The sequence below is a fragment of the Oncorhynchus mykiss genome, chromosome 32 (assembly GCF_013265735.2).
Source record: "Oncorhynchus mykiss isolate Arlee chromosome 32, USDA_OmykA_1.1, whole genome shotgun sequence".
NCBI classification, from domain to species: Eukaryota; Metazoa; Chordata; class Actinopteri; order Salmoniformes; family Salmonidae; genus Oncorhynchus; species Oncorhynchus mykiss.
This window is the reverse complement of record NC_050572.1, coordinates 28,855,123-28,869,796: the sequence shown is the minus strand read 5'-3', so window position 1 is coordinate 28,869,796 and position 14,674 is coordinate 28,855,123. Positions and strand designations below refer to the sequence as shown.

Here is a 14,674-nt window from a genome sequence, read left to right as displayed (position 1 = left end):
TGTGGGGCTGTAGTTTGAGGGGCTGCTTGACGCTATATTTAAATACAAATACTGCTTGGAGTTGGCACTTTTGTGACTGTTCCATTGTATTGGACCAACAAAATCAAGCACAGCTCAAGTTTTTAAAAGTATTTGATACGGCTCTGCATTATAGCAGTCCCACTTCCGGTATCATCCCAAACTGGCCCCATCCTCACTGTTCCCATGGCCATGAGAATAAACTTGTGTGTTTGCATAACAATGGTTCTGCATCCTAATTAATAAATGCCCTCCTCCCCCATCTGTCCGTCTCTGCATGTTTCTCGGGGTCCAACCTAAATTCAACGCATGACCCACCCCCCACCCTCCATACGCCCCCCTGCACCGCATGTGTGACTCCGCCCCCTCCCTGCACTAACAGCAAAGCCAGGGCCCTGGAGGAGGAGCTGAGGGGTTTTGACCAATCGCTGAAGTCCCTGCAGGCCTCTGAAGACCAGGTATTGTGTGTTTGTCTGTGGAGTGAATTCATACCCCTCAAATTATTCCAAATTGTTTTCTTTGTCTCAATTCCAAAATGATTAAACCTTTTTTCTCTTACCTTCTCTTACACACACTACCCCATAGTGCAAAGTGAAAATGTGCTTTTAAAAATGAAATACAATTTATTTACATAAGTATTTACACCCCTGAGTCGATACATGTTAGAATCACCTTTGGTAGCGATTACAGAGTATTTGCACTCTTGGATTGTACAATATTTGCACATTATTATAAATTCTTTAAACTCCGTCAAGTTGGTTGTTGATCATTGCTAGACACATTTTGAAGCTTTGCCATATATTTTCAAGCAGATTTAGGTCATACCTGTAACTAGGCCACTCAGGAACATGCACTGTCTTGGTAAGCAACTCCAGTGTATGTTTGCCTTTTGATTTAGGTTGTCCTGCTCAAAGGTAAATTTCTCTCCCAGTGTCTTTTGGAAGGCAGACAGAACCAGGTTTTCTTTCTTCTAGGATTTTGCCTGTGCTTAACTCTATTCTGATTGTATTTTTATCCTAAAAAAAACTCCCTAGTCCTTGCCGATGACAATCATACCCATAACATGATGCAGCCACCACCATGCTTGAAAATATGAAATGTGGTGTCTTTCCCAAACAACGCTTTGTATTCAGGACGTAAAGTACATTTCTTTACTTTTTTGCAGTGCGTTTTAGTGCCAGGATGCAGGTCTGGGAATATTTTTAACTAATTTTAAAGTCACCATTGGCCTCATGGTGAAGTCGCTGAGCGGTTTCCTTCCTCTCCAGCAACTTAGTCAGGAAGGACACCTGTATATTTGTAGTGACTGGGTGTATTGATACTAGAGGTCGACCGATTAATCGGAATGGATTTCAAGTTTTCATAACAATCGGAAATCTGTATTTTTGGGTGCCGATTTCCGATATTTTATTTAAAAAAATATTTTTTATACCTTTATTTAACTAGGCAAGTCAGTTAATAACACATTCTTATTTTCAATGAGACTGCCTAGGAACTGTGGGTTAACTGCCTTGTTCAGGGGCAGAACGACAGATTATTACCTTGTCAACTCAGGGGTTCCAATCTTGCAACCGCACAGTTAACTAGTCCAACGCTCTAACCATTGCACTCCACGAGGAGCCTGCCTGTTACGCAAATGCAGTAGAAGCCAAGGTAAATTGCTAGCTAGCATTAAACTTATCTTATAAATAACAATCAATCATAATCACTAGTTATAACTACTAATGCATTTTAGCAGGCTATATTAACCAGGTGAAATTGTCATTTATCTTGCGTTCATTGCACGCAGAGTCAGGGCATTTGCAACAGTTTGGGCTGCCTGGCTCATTGCAAACTAATTTGCCAGAATTGTACGCAAGTATGACATACATTGAAGGTTATGCAACGTAACAAGAATATTTAGACTTAAAGATGCCACCCGTTAGATAAAATACCGACCGGTTCCGTATTTCACTGAAATAATAAACGTTTTGTTTTCGAAATTACAGTTTCCAGATTCGATCATATTAATGACCAAAGGCTAATATTTCTGTGTGTTATTATGTTATAATTAAGTCTGATTTGATAGAGCAGTCTGAGCAGCAGCAGGCCCGTAATTATTAATTCAAACAGCACATTTGTGTGTTTCGCCAGCAACTCTTCGCAAGCACAGTGCTGTTTATGACTTCAAGCCTATCAGCCTAATGGCTGGTGTAACCAATGTGAAATGGCTAGCTAGTTAGCTGATTGTGCGCTAATACTGTTTCAAACGTCACTCGCTTTTAGATTTGGAGTAGTTATCCCCCTTGCCCTGCAAGGCCCGCGGCTTTTGTGGAGCGATGGGTAACGATGCTTCCAGTGTGGCTGTTGTCGATGTGTTCCGGGTTCGAGCCCAGGTAGGGGCGAGGAGGGGGACGGAAGCTATACTGTTACACTGGCAATACTGTTACACTGGCAATACTATAGTGCCTAAAAGAACATCCAATAGTCAAAGGTATATGAAATACGAATGGTATAGAGAGAAATAGTCCTATAAATACTATATTAACTACAACCTAAAACCTCTTACCTTGGAATATTGAAGTCATGTTAAAAGGAACCACCAACTTTTATATGTTCTCATGTTCTGAGCAAGGAACTTAAATGTTAGCTATTTTACATGGCACATATTACTTCTCCACCACTTTGTTTTTGCATTATTTAAACCAAATTGAACATGTTTCATTTATTAACTTTTTGAATTTGACCCCTTTTTCTCCCCAATTTCGTGGTATCCAATTGTTTAGTAGCTACTATCTTGTCTCATCGCTACAACTCCCGTACGAGCTCGGGAGAGATGAAGGTTGAAAATCATGCGTCCTCCGATACACAACCCAACCAAGCCGCACTGCTTCTTAAAACGGCGCCATCCAACCCGGAATCCAGCCGCACCAATGTGTCGGAGGAAACCCCATGCACCTGGCAACATTGGTTAGCGCGCACTGGGCCCGGCCCGGCCTTGAGACAAGGATTTCCCTACCGGCCAAACCCTCCCTAACCCGGACGACGCTAGGCCAAGTGTGCGTCGCTCCACGGACCTTCCGGTTACGACAGAGCCTGGGCGCGAGTCCAGAGTCTCTGGTGGCACAGCTGGTCGCTGCAGTACAGCACCCTTAACCACTGCGCCACCCGGGAGGCTGATGTTTCATTTATTTGAGGTTAAATTGATTTTATTGATGTTTTATATTAAGTTAAATTAAGTGTTAATTCAGTATTGTTGTAACTGTCATTATTACACATTTTTAAAAAATGTATAAACAAAATCGGCCGATTAATCGGTATCGGCCTTTTTGGTCCTCCAATTGGTATCGGCATTGAGAAATCATAATCGGTCGACCTCTAATTGATACACCATCTAAAGTGTAATAACTTCACCATGCTTTAAGGTGTAGTCTGCTTTTTTTTTTTTTTTTACTCATCTTCCAATAGGTTCCCTTTTCAAGGCATTAGAAAACCTCCCTGGTCTTTGGTTGAATCTGTTTTGAAACTCACTGCTCAAATGAGGGACCTTTAAAGATAATTGTATGTGTGGGAAACAGATGAGGCAGTCATTCAAAAATCATGTTAAACACTATTGCACACAGCAAGTCCATGCAGCTTATGTGATGTGTTAAGAACATTTTTACTCCTGAAATGATTTAGGCTTGCCATAAACAAAGGGGTTGAATACTTATTGACAAGACATTTCAGCTTTTAATTTTGTATTAATATGTACACATTTATACAAACAATTCCACTTTGACATGGGCTATTGTGTGTAGGCCAGTGTCACATTCTCAATTTGATGAATTTAAAATCGGGCTGTAATTCAACAAAATGTGAAAATCAAGGGGTGTGAATACTTTCTGAAGGCAGTGTGTCTGTGTGTACTGATAAGGAGGGGTGTGTGTGTGAATAGGGTGTCTGTCCACTGTGTCTGAAAACATGCTTTGGCGATAAAATTTAACTTACAAAGACAAATATGATTGTTCATGTTCTGAATCATTCAGTGGGGTATTTCTAACATATCATTGACATTATATCCAATAAGTCAGATTTCGTAACCTAATGCAACTGATAATAAGTACAGAGCTCTGTTGACATAATGTGCAGGTTTCTCAACATTTTAGGATTCTACATTTTGGTTGTCATCAGTTGTTTCCGCGGGTCGCAAAACTAGCATGACACGAGCTGAATTAAATGTAAAAGGCTTTGAAAATAAAGCTCAGTGCTCCGTTGACATTTCAGAGACGCTTGTTTTTGAAAATAACAGGAATTAGGAATTAATATAAAAAGCGTATACATGTCATGTCTCCTCTATATCCATCTTACCTCTACTGTTTTATGTCCTGCAGATTTGAGGAGAAAGATTAGTTTAAGGGGGAAAGTGAGACTGTCAGGCAACCAGTAGCTTTAATTCATGCACAGAATCCAGCCTAGCTGGCGCAATGCTGTTTTCCTTATATTTTTAGCACTTTTTTTAAAACCTGGCCTCCATTGATTTGGTCACCCTAATTCTGGCCATAGACATGAGGTTTGGACCATTTGGTGTTTTTTTTAAAGAGGATTATATAACTTTTTTACCCATTTGTGAAAATCATGTGTTTTTTGATTGGACACCCCACTGTGTGTGGTGAGTGTGCCTACACTTCATGGGGTGTAAGAGAAATGCATGTATGAGCGTGTTCATGCTCAACTGACTGCTTTAGTGTAATCTACCATTGGTCTAACATCAGGCTCGAGATTTATGGATGTAGGACCTATTTATTGTTAAAAGATCTCAAAAGGTGCACATAGAAAGTCTCTCTCTGTGAGTGTGTGTGGAGGATGAGAAGGAAGTAATCAGACTCATGGCCTCAGGACAAACAGGTGGTCCTCTTTGGATGACTCCCGGACCTGCAGACTCCAACCTCTCCTTCTCTTTCCATATCTTTTCAGTATCTGCCTTGTCTCTCCTTGACTCGCGCTTGCCTCCCTTTCTCTTCCCCACTCTTTTCTTAACTTGTGTTTGCATGAAATCCAGTGTGCATGTTAAGTGGCATCCTACTGCTTTAAAATCGATGGGAGTTCCGGTTGTGTTTAGTAGGATAGCTTCACCCAGTTTCTATGTCAACTCATCCAATAAGAAATGCTTGCTTTAGTTTTCTGTTGCAAAACGTTTTGCTATGGTGTGCCCTACTGAAAATAACACATGAGAACCCATGAGAACTTGAGCATGCAAAACTCACTTTTTTAATGCCCTTAAGGACATCTCCAGCCTAAAACATGCCAGTCTAACGACAGTGAACATTACTCGTATAGCTTGTCTTTCGTTGAGGATGTTGCTTAAACTGATTTCCTGTTGTGAGGTAGGCACACTTTAATATGGAGATATGGTAGTGTCAAGGGCCTTGTAACCCTCTCTGACATAAGGCACTCCTTCATGTTTCCTAATGATCAACTCCTCCCGAGACCATTTGTCATCTCTCACCATCAATTATCTTAAACTGTATTGCCAATGTTTTCACACTGCTACTCTTTCCTTCTTTTCACTGCTCTGCCCTCGTTGCCATCTCTCCTTGTCTTCTGATTCTCTTGAAACAAACTCAATGGCGGCCTCTCCTCAAATCCAGTAAATGTGCTGAACTGGAGGAGGAGCTGAAAAACGTCACCAATAACCTTAAGTCCCTGGAGGCCCAGGCAGAGAAGGTAGCGTGTCCGTGTGTTGGTATTTTACCTGGTTGTGTAAACCTCAGATTAATCTAGCATGTACTTGTGGGCATGTTTTTGTCTGACTGTTTACATCTCTGAGGAAGCGATTTAGTAAGTATTGTGCGTTGACAATTTTTCTTTGCACGTGGTGGTGGGGGGGAGGGTGCTGTGTGTGTGTACGTAGGGTTAGTACCTGTATCTGTGTGCAGCATGTGTATTTGAGTGCAGCTTCTGTATTCACCCTACACCAGAGGTTCTGTATTGACTCTGCCTTGAACAACATTGCCTGTGTGTGTAGTTCATATCCTGATGCCTCAGGCAGTTAACCTTGGGTTACTTGGTCAGTGTAGTTAATTTCCCCTTGGCATTTACCCCCATTCCAGTCTTGAATACCTCCTACCTCTCCCAGACATCCATTCTTGTCATCAATGCCCTTTACAGCCTATGTTTATAATTCCTAGAAAGGTCACACTTGCATGATTAATTGAGAATTTAATCTTCATATTTCTGATTGGACCGAAGGCCTGCATGGACAAACACCCCCATACTAAGTTAAGGGTTTGGTCTAATATAACATGGAGAACGTTACTTTTAATGAATCGTTCCTTTGCACCCACTTTGTAATTGTTATCCTCCAATGACCCTGCAGTGGAATACATATGAACACTTCCAGAGCTATGTTCAATAGTCACCAAACAGGACAGACTAACAGGACTCATTTTCTGTTGCAGAAACATTTGACGGTTTCCAATGCGTGACCTAATGACCACAACCCAGGTTTATAATTGTTGCCTCTGTATTCCTGCAAATGCATGTCCAGATCTGCTCCGAACAGATGCATAGTAAACATACCTACAAGTAAACTTTCTTCAGTGGAATAATGGTTAGATAAGTGGTATTCTACTTCCACCTTTTTATGGACAGTAGTGTTCTCGTGTTTCACCAGTGACTGATTTAGACCTGGGAAACCAATGGCCTTTCTTATGGGGCATAATGTTTAGAAGTTTGCCAAGTTAAATGTTTTGCGTAGTCATTTGAAGAATTCCTATCTACAGTTATTTTGTTTGGTACTTTTCTATTTTCAACATCCTGAACGTTTTACACATCGATACTCATCAGATGTTTGTTTTTTTTCTTCTAGCCAATCAGTGATGATTGGGCAATTGAGACACTGCGTTCCAACCGTATTCAAGGCCCCACCCAGAATTGCAATCTCAGCAAGAATTCTGGTATCTCTAGAGCTGTAGACAGATGGATTAATTTAACCACTGAAGGAGCCAAGTCACACATGCACTGTTGACTTCACTGGGATTGCCCTTGATATTGTTCTATTTGTTGAACTAATTTGGCATGCATTATAATGGCATGTTTTTAGGAATCCTTCTATTGCAGCATCAACGAACTGGTCTTTTACATGAGGTTGAGTTCATGTCAGTTATTTATGTTTTGGTGTTTGGGCGCTCTGCTTTAAACTGACAGTCCTCTCTTCTACTACAGTACTCCCAGAAGGAGGACAAGTATGAGGAAGAGATCAAGATCCTGACTGACAAGCTCAAAGAGGTAAGTGGATAACCTGTAGAGCAGGGATCATCAAGTAGATTCAGACGTGAGCCTATTTATTATTTTCTAAGAAAAATGAGCCGACGGTAAGGGGGCCAGAACATAATTACAAATAATTAGTACTTTGCAAGTTGAGCGCAAGAATCCCCAACAGATGTAATATTTGACTAAAACATGATAATTTCAAACCTTGCTTACATTTGTATAGGATCACGTACAGTGAGCTCCAAGTATTGGGACCGTGACCGACAAAAATATCATCCCCGCCAAAATGCTAACCTTCCCTGTTAGGCTAACCTCTCACCATTACAATGTCTTGGCATTATGATATTTGTGCGTTCAACCTTCACTCATCATTATTCACAATTTTATTCAGGACTATCTGCAATCATGGTAACATCCACATTAATGTAGAAGTGTGACACACTCAAATTACACACTACATTTACCACAAAATAATCTAAAATGCATCAAAAACAAATGGCAAATGCTTTCAACAAGTTTGTAGACTCACATGCTTGATGTAATCATTGCGTGCTAGGTATATGGGACGAACTTGAATTTGTCCCAATGTTTCTTTATTCACAAAGTCAGGTTAGTTTGGTTTTAATTCCTTTTGTAGTCTACAAGTTAACCTATTTAGTCTAGGTCATCAAGGTTTTAGTAGTTTCTTGATTGAATGCTTTGTTTTGACTTATTTTCTTAGGCTGAGACTCGTGCTGAGTTTGCTGAGAGGTCTGTGGCCAAGCTGGAAAAGACCATCGATGATCTGGAAGGTAGGATCCAGACGCTTTGCCTTGACGGTGCATTGGGATATAAAGGAGAAGTCATGTTCTGGCTTAATCAGTCTATTTTAGCATATAGTACTTTCCCTTTGGCAACTTCCCTCACTCTCCTGTTTTTTCCCTCCTGTTCTCCACTCTCTTTTTCCCTTCACTCTTTGGCCTCTCTGAACAGATGAGCTATATGCACAGAAACTCAAGTACAAGGCCATTAGTGAGGAGTTGGACCATGCCCTCAATGACATGACCTCCATGTAAATACGGGCTGACCGTGTGTGTGGTTGGCATGCAGGGCCTGTGGGGTTTGACTGAGAATCTAATATTCCACTGCACTGAAGTCAGGGGGCCAGGAAAAACACCTGACTCTCTATAACACGTCACCTAACAGCCATGTAATGTTCACTTTTCTAAGGAGTTGGCATATGTGACAAACTACATCATGCAAAAGCAAAGCTTGAGTCATGCAACAAAATCTGCCAACCAACACTATTTATACTAATGGGTTTTTGTGATTGGAAAAAAATATCTAAGTGTGATATGAGTGGTGTGACATTTAAAAGGTGGTTTGTGAAGTAATAGCTGAATTACTGAATGCTTGCAATATCAATTGCACTAAATGTCCACAAGAAAAGAGTCGGTGATACCCAATGGCTACTAATCATCACAATGTAATGATTCTCAGAATCTGTAGTCACGGTCTCTCAACCCCTCTGTTTTCAGATAAATGTCGGGAAGCTCACTTCCTCACTCCCCTGTTGTGGTTTCAAGAATTTCGTCTCAGTCCTCCTGATGAACATCCATTTCGGTGGCGTGGTTCTCTCTCCCCCTTCCTTCCTGTCCATCTTCACTCATTCCTTACGTGGTTGTTAAATCTGCCCCCTTTGTGCTTTTCTTTTCACTCTTAGTCCTTTGCCCCACTTTCTCTCTCTCACTCTCTCTCGCTCTCGGAACTATTTGTTTCTTTGGGTCACTGTGCTCAAGCCTCTTTGTATTTCTCTATCTTGCCTTGTCCCATGTTTCACCCTGTTCTCTACATGTGATTCTATATAAATGTTGAACAAAGGGAGGAGGAAAAACCTGTCTGCTGTCTCTAACAATGTTTTTTTGGGGTGACATACAAAGTGACATACAAACACAATGGTTTCTGTTGCTCTTACCATGTTCATTGTTTTTCCACAAATAGTCATGTTAGAAATTGTACATTTTAATGAGCAGAAGGGTTGGCAATAGTGATGGTGCCTCCACAGTGGGGGTTAGGCTAGAAATAAGAACGCAACAGGGCAAAGCACAAGGTTTCATTAAACGTGACAGTGGTATTTCTGCTAATTTACTCTTATCGAGAGCCACTTGCAACAAGTTCATTCAAACAAGATGTCACATCATTGATAGGGTTTGTTTACACATACAACTAGATGAGCCACAATGGTGCACGAGCAGTACAAGGAAAACTGAATAGAAGTGCAGCTTACATGAAATATGAACATGCTTGAAAAATAAACTCATTCAAATTACAATATGAAGATCCACCCCATCTACTGTCTGTTTGACAGCCTAACTTGGGTTTGGGCTCGTTCTGTGTTGCATCTGATCTCCTGTAGTTGCCCGTCTTGTACTTGCTCCGGGTTATCTTGGCACGACAGGTGGAGTGGATTTGCAAAATTCGACGTCACGCAATTTATAAACTGGTCAGGTAAGATGGATAGATTTAGGTCGAGCACTGATGTTGGGCGATTTAGTCCTGGCTTGCAGTCGGCGTTCCAATTCATCCCAATGGGGTTGAGGTCAGGGCTCTGTGCAGGCCAGTCAAGTTCTTCCACACCGATTTCAACAAACCATTGCTGTATGGACCTCGGGCATATATTTGTATTTATTATGGATTCCCATTAGCTACTGTCAGAGCAGCAGCTACTCTTCATTGGGTACAGCAAAATTAAGGCAGTTTATACAATTTTAAAAACATTACAATACATTCTCAGATTTCACAACACTCAGGCCCCATTGTCATGCTGAAACAGGAAAGGGCCTTCCTCAAAAAGTTGTCAGAAATTTGGAAGCACAGTATAGAATGTCATTGTATGCTGTAGCGTTAAGACTTCCCCTGACTGGAACTGACGGGCCTAGCCCGACCCATGAAAAACAGCCCCACACAATTATTCTTCCTCCGACAAACTTTAGTTGGCTCTATGGATTCAGTCCGGTAACATTTTCCTGGCATCCGCCAAACCCAGATTTGTCCGTCGGACTGCCTGATAGTGAAGTGATTCCTCACTCCAGAGAATGTGTTTCTGCTACTCCAGAGTCCAATGGTGGCGAGCTTTATACCACTCCAGCCGAGGCTTGGCATTGCGCATGGTGATCTTAGGCTTGTGTGCAGTTGCTCTGCCGTGGAAACCCATTTAATGAAGCTCATGACGAACAGTTATTGTGCTGATTTTGCTTCCAGAAGGCAGTTTGGAACTCTTTAGTGAGTGTTGCAACTGAGGACAGACAATTGACACGCTTCAGCACTCGGTGTGCCTGTTCTGTGAGTTTGTGTGGCCTACCACTTTGCGGCTAAGCCGCGATGTTTCCTTTTTACAATAACAGCACTTACACCATACAAAGTGCCTGAAATAGTTTTTTTTAGTGCCAAAATATTTATACCATTCACTTAGCTTCATAGTTTCATAGTATGATAATGTCAGAAACATGACCAATAGTAGTAGGCTACATCAACTATAGCAGTAGGCCTACCTGTATGGGGAAAAACACATTTAAATGGAACTGTAGTCTACCTCGTTCATAATTTGGAGGGAGGTTGTAATCTATAGCATCAATGGGTTTTATAAACTTTTCACACATTCAAACCAGCTGATGAACAGAAAGGCAGTTGCAAATGGTGTTAGTTCTATTAACTTTTGAGGCAGTGGATAATGTAGAGTAGACCCTTCCCCGATATTCTGATTTGATAGGAGAAAGTTGTCAATGGTTATGCGTTTGTTCTGCCCTGGAAAGTACAGACAGCTAGCCAACTACTGTTCAATTCTTGATTTAATGAACAAGGCTAATTGACTGCAGATGGTAGAATTTTACTGAACTTTTTATTCTTGATGGCATGAGAAATATGGCTGTCCGTATAGGCTACTCGTTTTGAACCCAAAGTCAATAGATTCCTGGCAGAAGAGACGGTGTGCTTCTGATTCTGCTTCCACGCCCGCATTTGTTTACATCTCTGGTGTGGCAGGTACAATTACTGCGCTCACGTCCTGTTCATGTCCTGTTCACGTCCTCTTCATGGTGTAGCTCCTCTAAAACAACCCCTCCTGAAAAGAATCACATGAAATCGCACTTGTGCTTAATAGCCTACAGAGGTATGGAATGCAATAGTTGGAACGTATCGACCATGTCCTTTGTACAACAAAGGTGTAGCCTAAATACTTCGAGGGTGTTCATCGCAGATCAGGGAGGGGGCAGCGGAGTGTGCAGCAGCTGCGTAAAAATACATGTGCAGACATATTTAGCCTAAAGAAAATCAGGTTTCCAGAAAATCCAGACCCGCAGATTATAGAGATTTCAATTAGATTAGAAAAACTTGATTCAGATTTTAGTATGACCACATTCCTGATTTATGGTGATGAAAACATATTATATTTGTAGTAAATTCACTTCAACTGAAGGATGCAGTGGTTGAATATTCAGGGGAATATCTTTCTTGCATGAGGAAAAAACATGCCAACTTTTACCAGTGACTCTATCCTAGGCCGCGGTCAACTGGGCCAAATTGTGGCATGTTCAGATTGAAACTTTACGTAGAACAAATGTGCCTCTGACATCCCTTTTTCCAGATGCATTTTACACTTCCTACACTGTGCTTTAGTGGGCTTCCAACGAGTGGTCACTCAAAGTATTCCTTTGGGCTGGGCGATTATGGCATATTAACTTGTGAGCTATATCTGGATTTTTAAATATGTTTTCTGTAATTAAGCTTTGTACAATTTTAAAGGTAAAAACGACTGCGTTTGAAACCGTTAGCAATGATCTAATGAATTCAGGGCTTTAGATTATACCTAGGCTAAATATCAGCCTTCCACAACCATAAGACCCATTCATTTAATTATTTTTATCAAAATACACTGCTCAAAAAAATAAAGGGAACACTTAAACAACACAATGTAACTCCAAGTCAAACACACTTCTGTGAAATCAAACTGTCCATTTAGGAAGCAACACTGACAATAAATGTCACATGCTGTTGTGCAAATGGAATAGACAACCGGTGGAAATTATAGGCAATTAGCAAGACACCCCCAATAAAGGAGTGGTTCTGCAGGTGGTGACCATAGACCACTTCTCAGTTCCCATGCTTCCTGGCTGATGTTTTGGTCACTTTTGAATGCTGGCGGTGCTTTCACTCTAGTGGTAGCATGAGACGGAGTCTACAACCCACACAAGTGGCTCAGGTAGTGCAGCTCATCCAGGATGGCACATCAATGCGAGCTGTGGCAAGGTTTGCTGTGTCTGTCAGCGTAGTGTCCAGAGCATGGAGGCGCTACCAGGAGACAGGCCAGTACATCAGGAGACGTGGAGGAGGCCGTAGGAGGGCAACAACCCAGTAGCAGGACCGCTACCTCCGCTTTTGTGCAAGGAGGAGCATGAGGAGCACTGCCAGAGCCCTGCAAAATGACCTCCAGCAGGCCACAAATGTGCATGTGTCTACTCAAACGGTCAGAAACAGACTCCATGAGGGTGGTATGAGGGCCCGACGTCCACAGGTGGGGGTTGTGCTTACAGCCCAACACCGTGCAGGACGTTTTGGCATTTGCCAGAGAACACCAAGATTGGCAAATTCGCCACTGGCGCCCTGTGCTCTTCACAGATGAAAGCAGGGTCACACTGAGCACGTGACAGTCTGGAGACGCCGTGGAGAACGTTCTGCTGCCTGCAACATCCTCCAGCAGGACCGGTTTGGTGGTGGGTCAGTCATGGTGTGGGGTGGTATTTCTTTGGGGGGGCCGCACAACCCTCGCCAGAGGTAGCCTGACTGCCAATAGGTACCGAGATGAGATCCTCAGACACCTTGTGAGACCATATGCTGGTGCGGTTGGCCCTGGGTTCCTCCTAATGCAAGACAATGCTAGACCTCATGTGGCTGGAGTGTGTCAGCAGTTCCTGCAAGAGGAAGGCATTGATGCTATGGACTGGCCCGCCCGTTCCCCAGACCTGAATCCAATTGAGCAGATCTGGAACCACATGTCTCGCTCCATCCACCAACACCACGTTGCACCACACACTGTCCAGGACTTGGCGGATGCTTTAGTCCAGGTCTCGGAGGAGATCCCTCAGGAGACCATCCGCCACCTCATCAGGAGCATGCCCAGGTGTTGTAGGGAGGTCATACAGGCACGTGGAGGCCACACACACAACTGAGCCTCATTTGACTTGTTTTAAGGACATTACATCAAAGTTGGATCAGCTTGTTGATGATTTTTGTTGTCAGCACATTCAACTATGTAAAGAGAATTATTTAATAAGAATATTTAATTCATTCAGATCTAGGATGTGTTATTTTAGTGTTCCCTTTATTTTTTGGGCAGTGTAGTTTAACCTGCTTTTTGGCAATAACTCTTTCTGGCTTTCTCGTCAGTCCTATGAAAATTCCCGTTTTGTTCATAATGCACATTCACTAATGATGACAACTAACTCCTTGTCGCAGGTATTACCGAAAATGTAACGCGGCTCCATCTCTCAAGCACAAGCCCACGTGCTAGCTCCTTGTCAAGTTTAGCTAACTTGGATCTATTTGCTAGCTAACAAGGTAAAACAGTTGCATTGTGAACACACCCTTCTACCTCCAACTGTTTAAACAACATGCTAGCCTGTCCACTATGTTCAGATGTTGAAATCAAGTGGCCTTTCCATATTTCTCAGCTCTGTAGTGCTAGGGCAAAAGAACGACACCTCATGGTCCACAGGACCGAGTTTGGGGAAACACTGCCCTAGTGGTTGACCTAGTAAGTAAGTCTGCCCTTTTGTGGCATTTTTTTTTTCATCTTCCCTCTACTCCATGCTCAGGTAATGTGACCTTTTCTGTACTCTGCATATTTTTATTATTCATTCTGTTTACTATGCTCCACTATTTTTCCTTCTTACTTCCACTTGATTGTTTTACTGTCTACACTTTTTTTTTTATAGCAGTGTTGTATCCCGGGGACCCACTAAATGCTGGGTTTTGGATATTTTATACTGCTTTTACACATTTATTATCATTAATTGATCTTATGACCAATCATAAGCTCAAACATATTTGATGTGATTGGTCAAAAGACTAGTGAAAGAATTGGACTGTCTTTGTAAATCCAGCTTTTGTATATCTGCCTGGTTCATGAATACAAGTTAAGCCGCTGAATAGGGTTGCAAAGTTACTGGTCATTTACCAAAGTTACCAGACTCCAGTTTGGTAGGTAACAGGTATTAACAGGTTGCTTGAATGTGGCTAGCATGACTGCTTATGGTAACTTTTTAGTAAGTTATACTTTTAAAGTGTGTGTATACCTTTGTATATACAAGTTTCTAGTGAATAGACCACAAGGTTCAAGAGAAAATAGCTAAATTAATGAAGAAAGCATCTAATCAACAATGCCATTATT

The 14,674-nt window shown here is 41.9% G+C and overlaps 1 protein-coding gene across 8 annotated transcripts in view; it reads left to right on the top strand.

Moving 5' to 3' along the window:
• Positions 1 to 14,674, top strand: part of LOC110488220 (tropomyosin alpha-3 chain) — a 36,363-nt gene that overhangs the window by 19,757 nt on the left and 1,932 nt on the right. For 2 of the 8 annotated variants that reach the window (XM_021560344.2, XM_021560349.2), the window contains 5 exons: positions 5,628 to 5,703; positions 7,204 to 7,266; positions 7,973 to 8,042; positions 8,224 to 8,302; positions 8,769 to 9,130. In XM_021560344.2, the coding sequence (XP_021416019.1) occupies positions 5,628 to 5,703; positions 7,204 to 7,266; positions 7,973 to 8,042; positions 8,224 to 8,302; positions 8,769 to 8,772 (292 nt within the window). In that variant the 3' untranslated portion in view covers positions 8,773 to 9,130. Of the gene's footprint in view, positions 1 to 400; positions 477 to 5,627; positions 5,704 to 7,203; positions 7,267 to 7,972; positions 8,043 to 8,223; positions 8,303 to 8,768; positions 9,131 to 14,674 lie in introns of those variants that run through there. The other 6 variants (XM_021560346.2, XM_021560351.2, XM_021560345.2 and 3 more) reach the window with 3 other exon arrangements.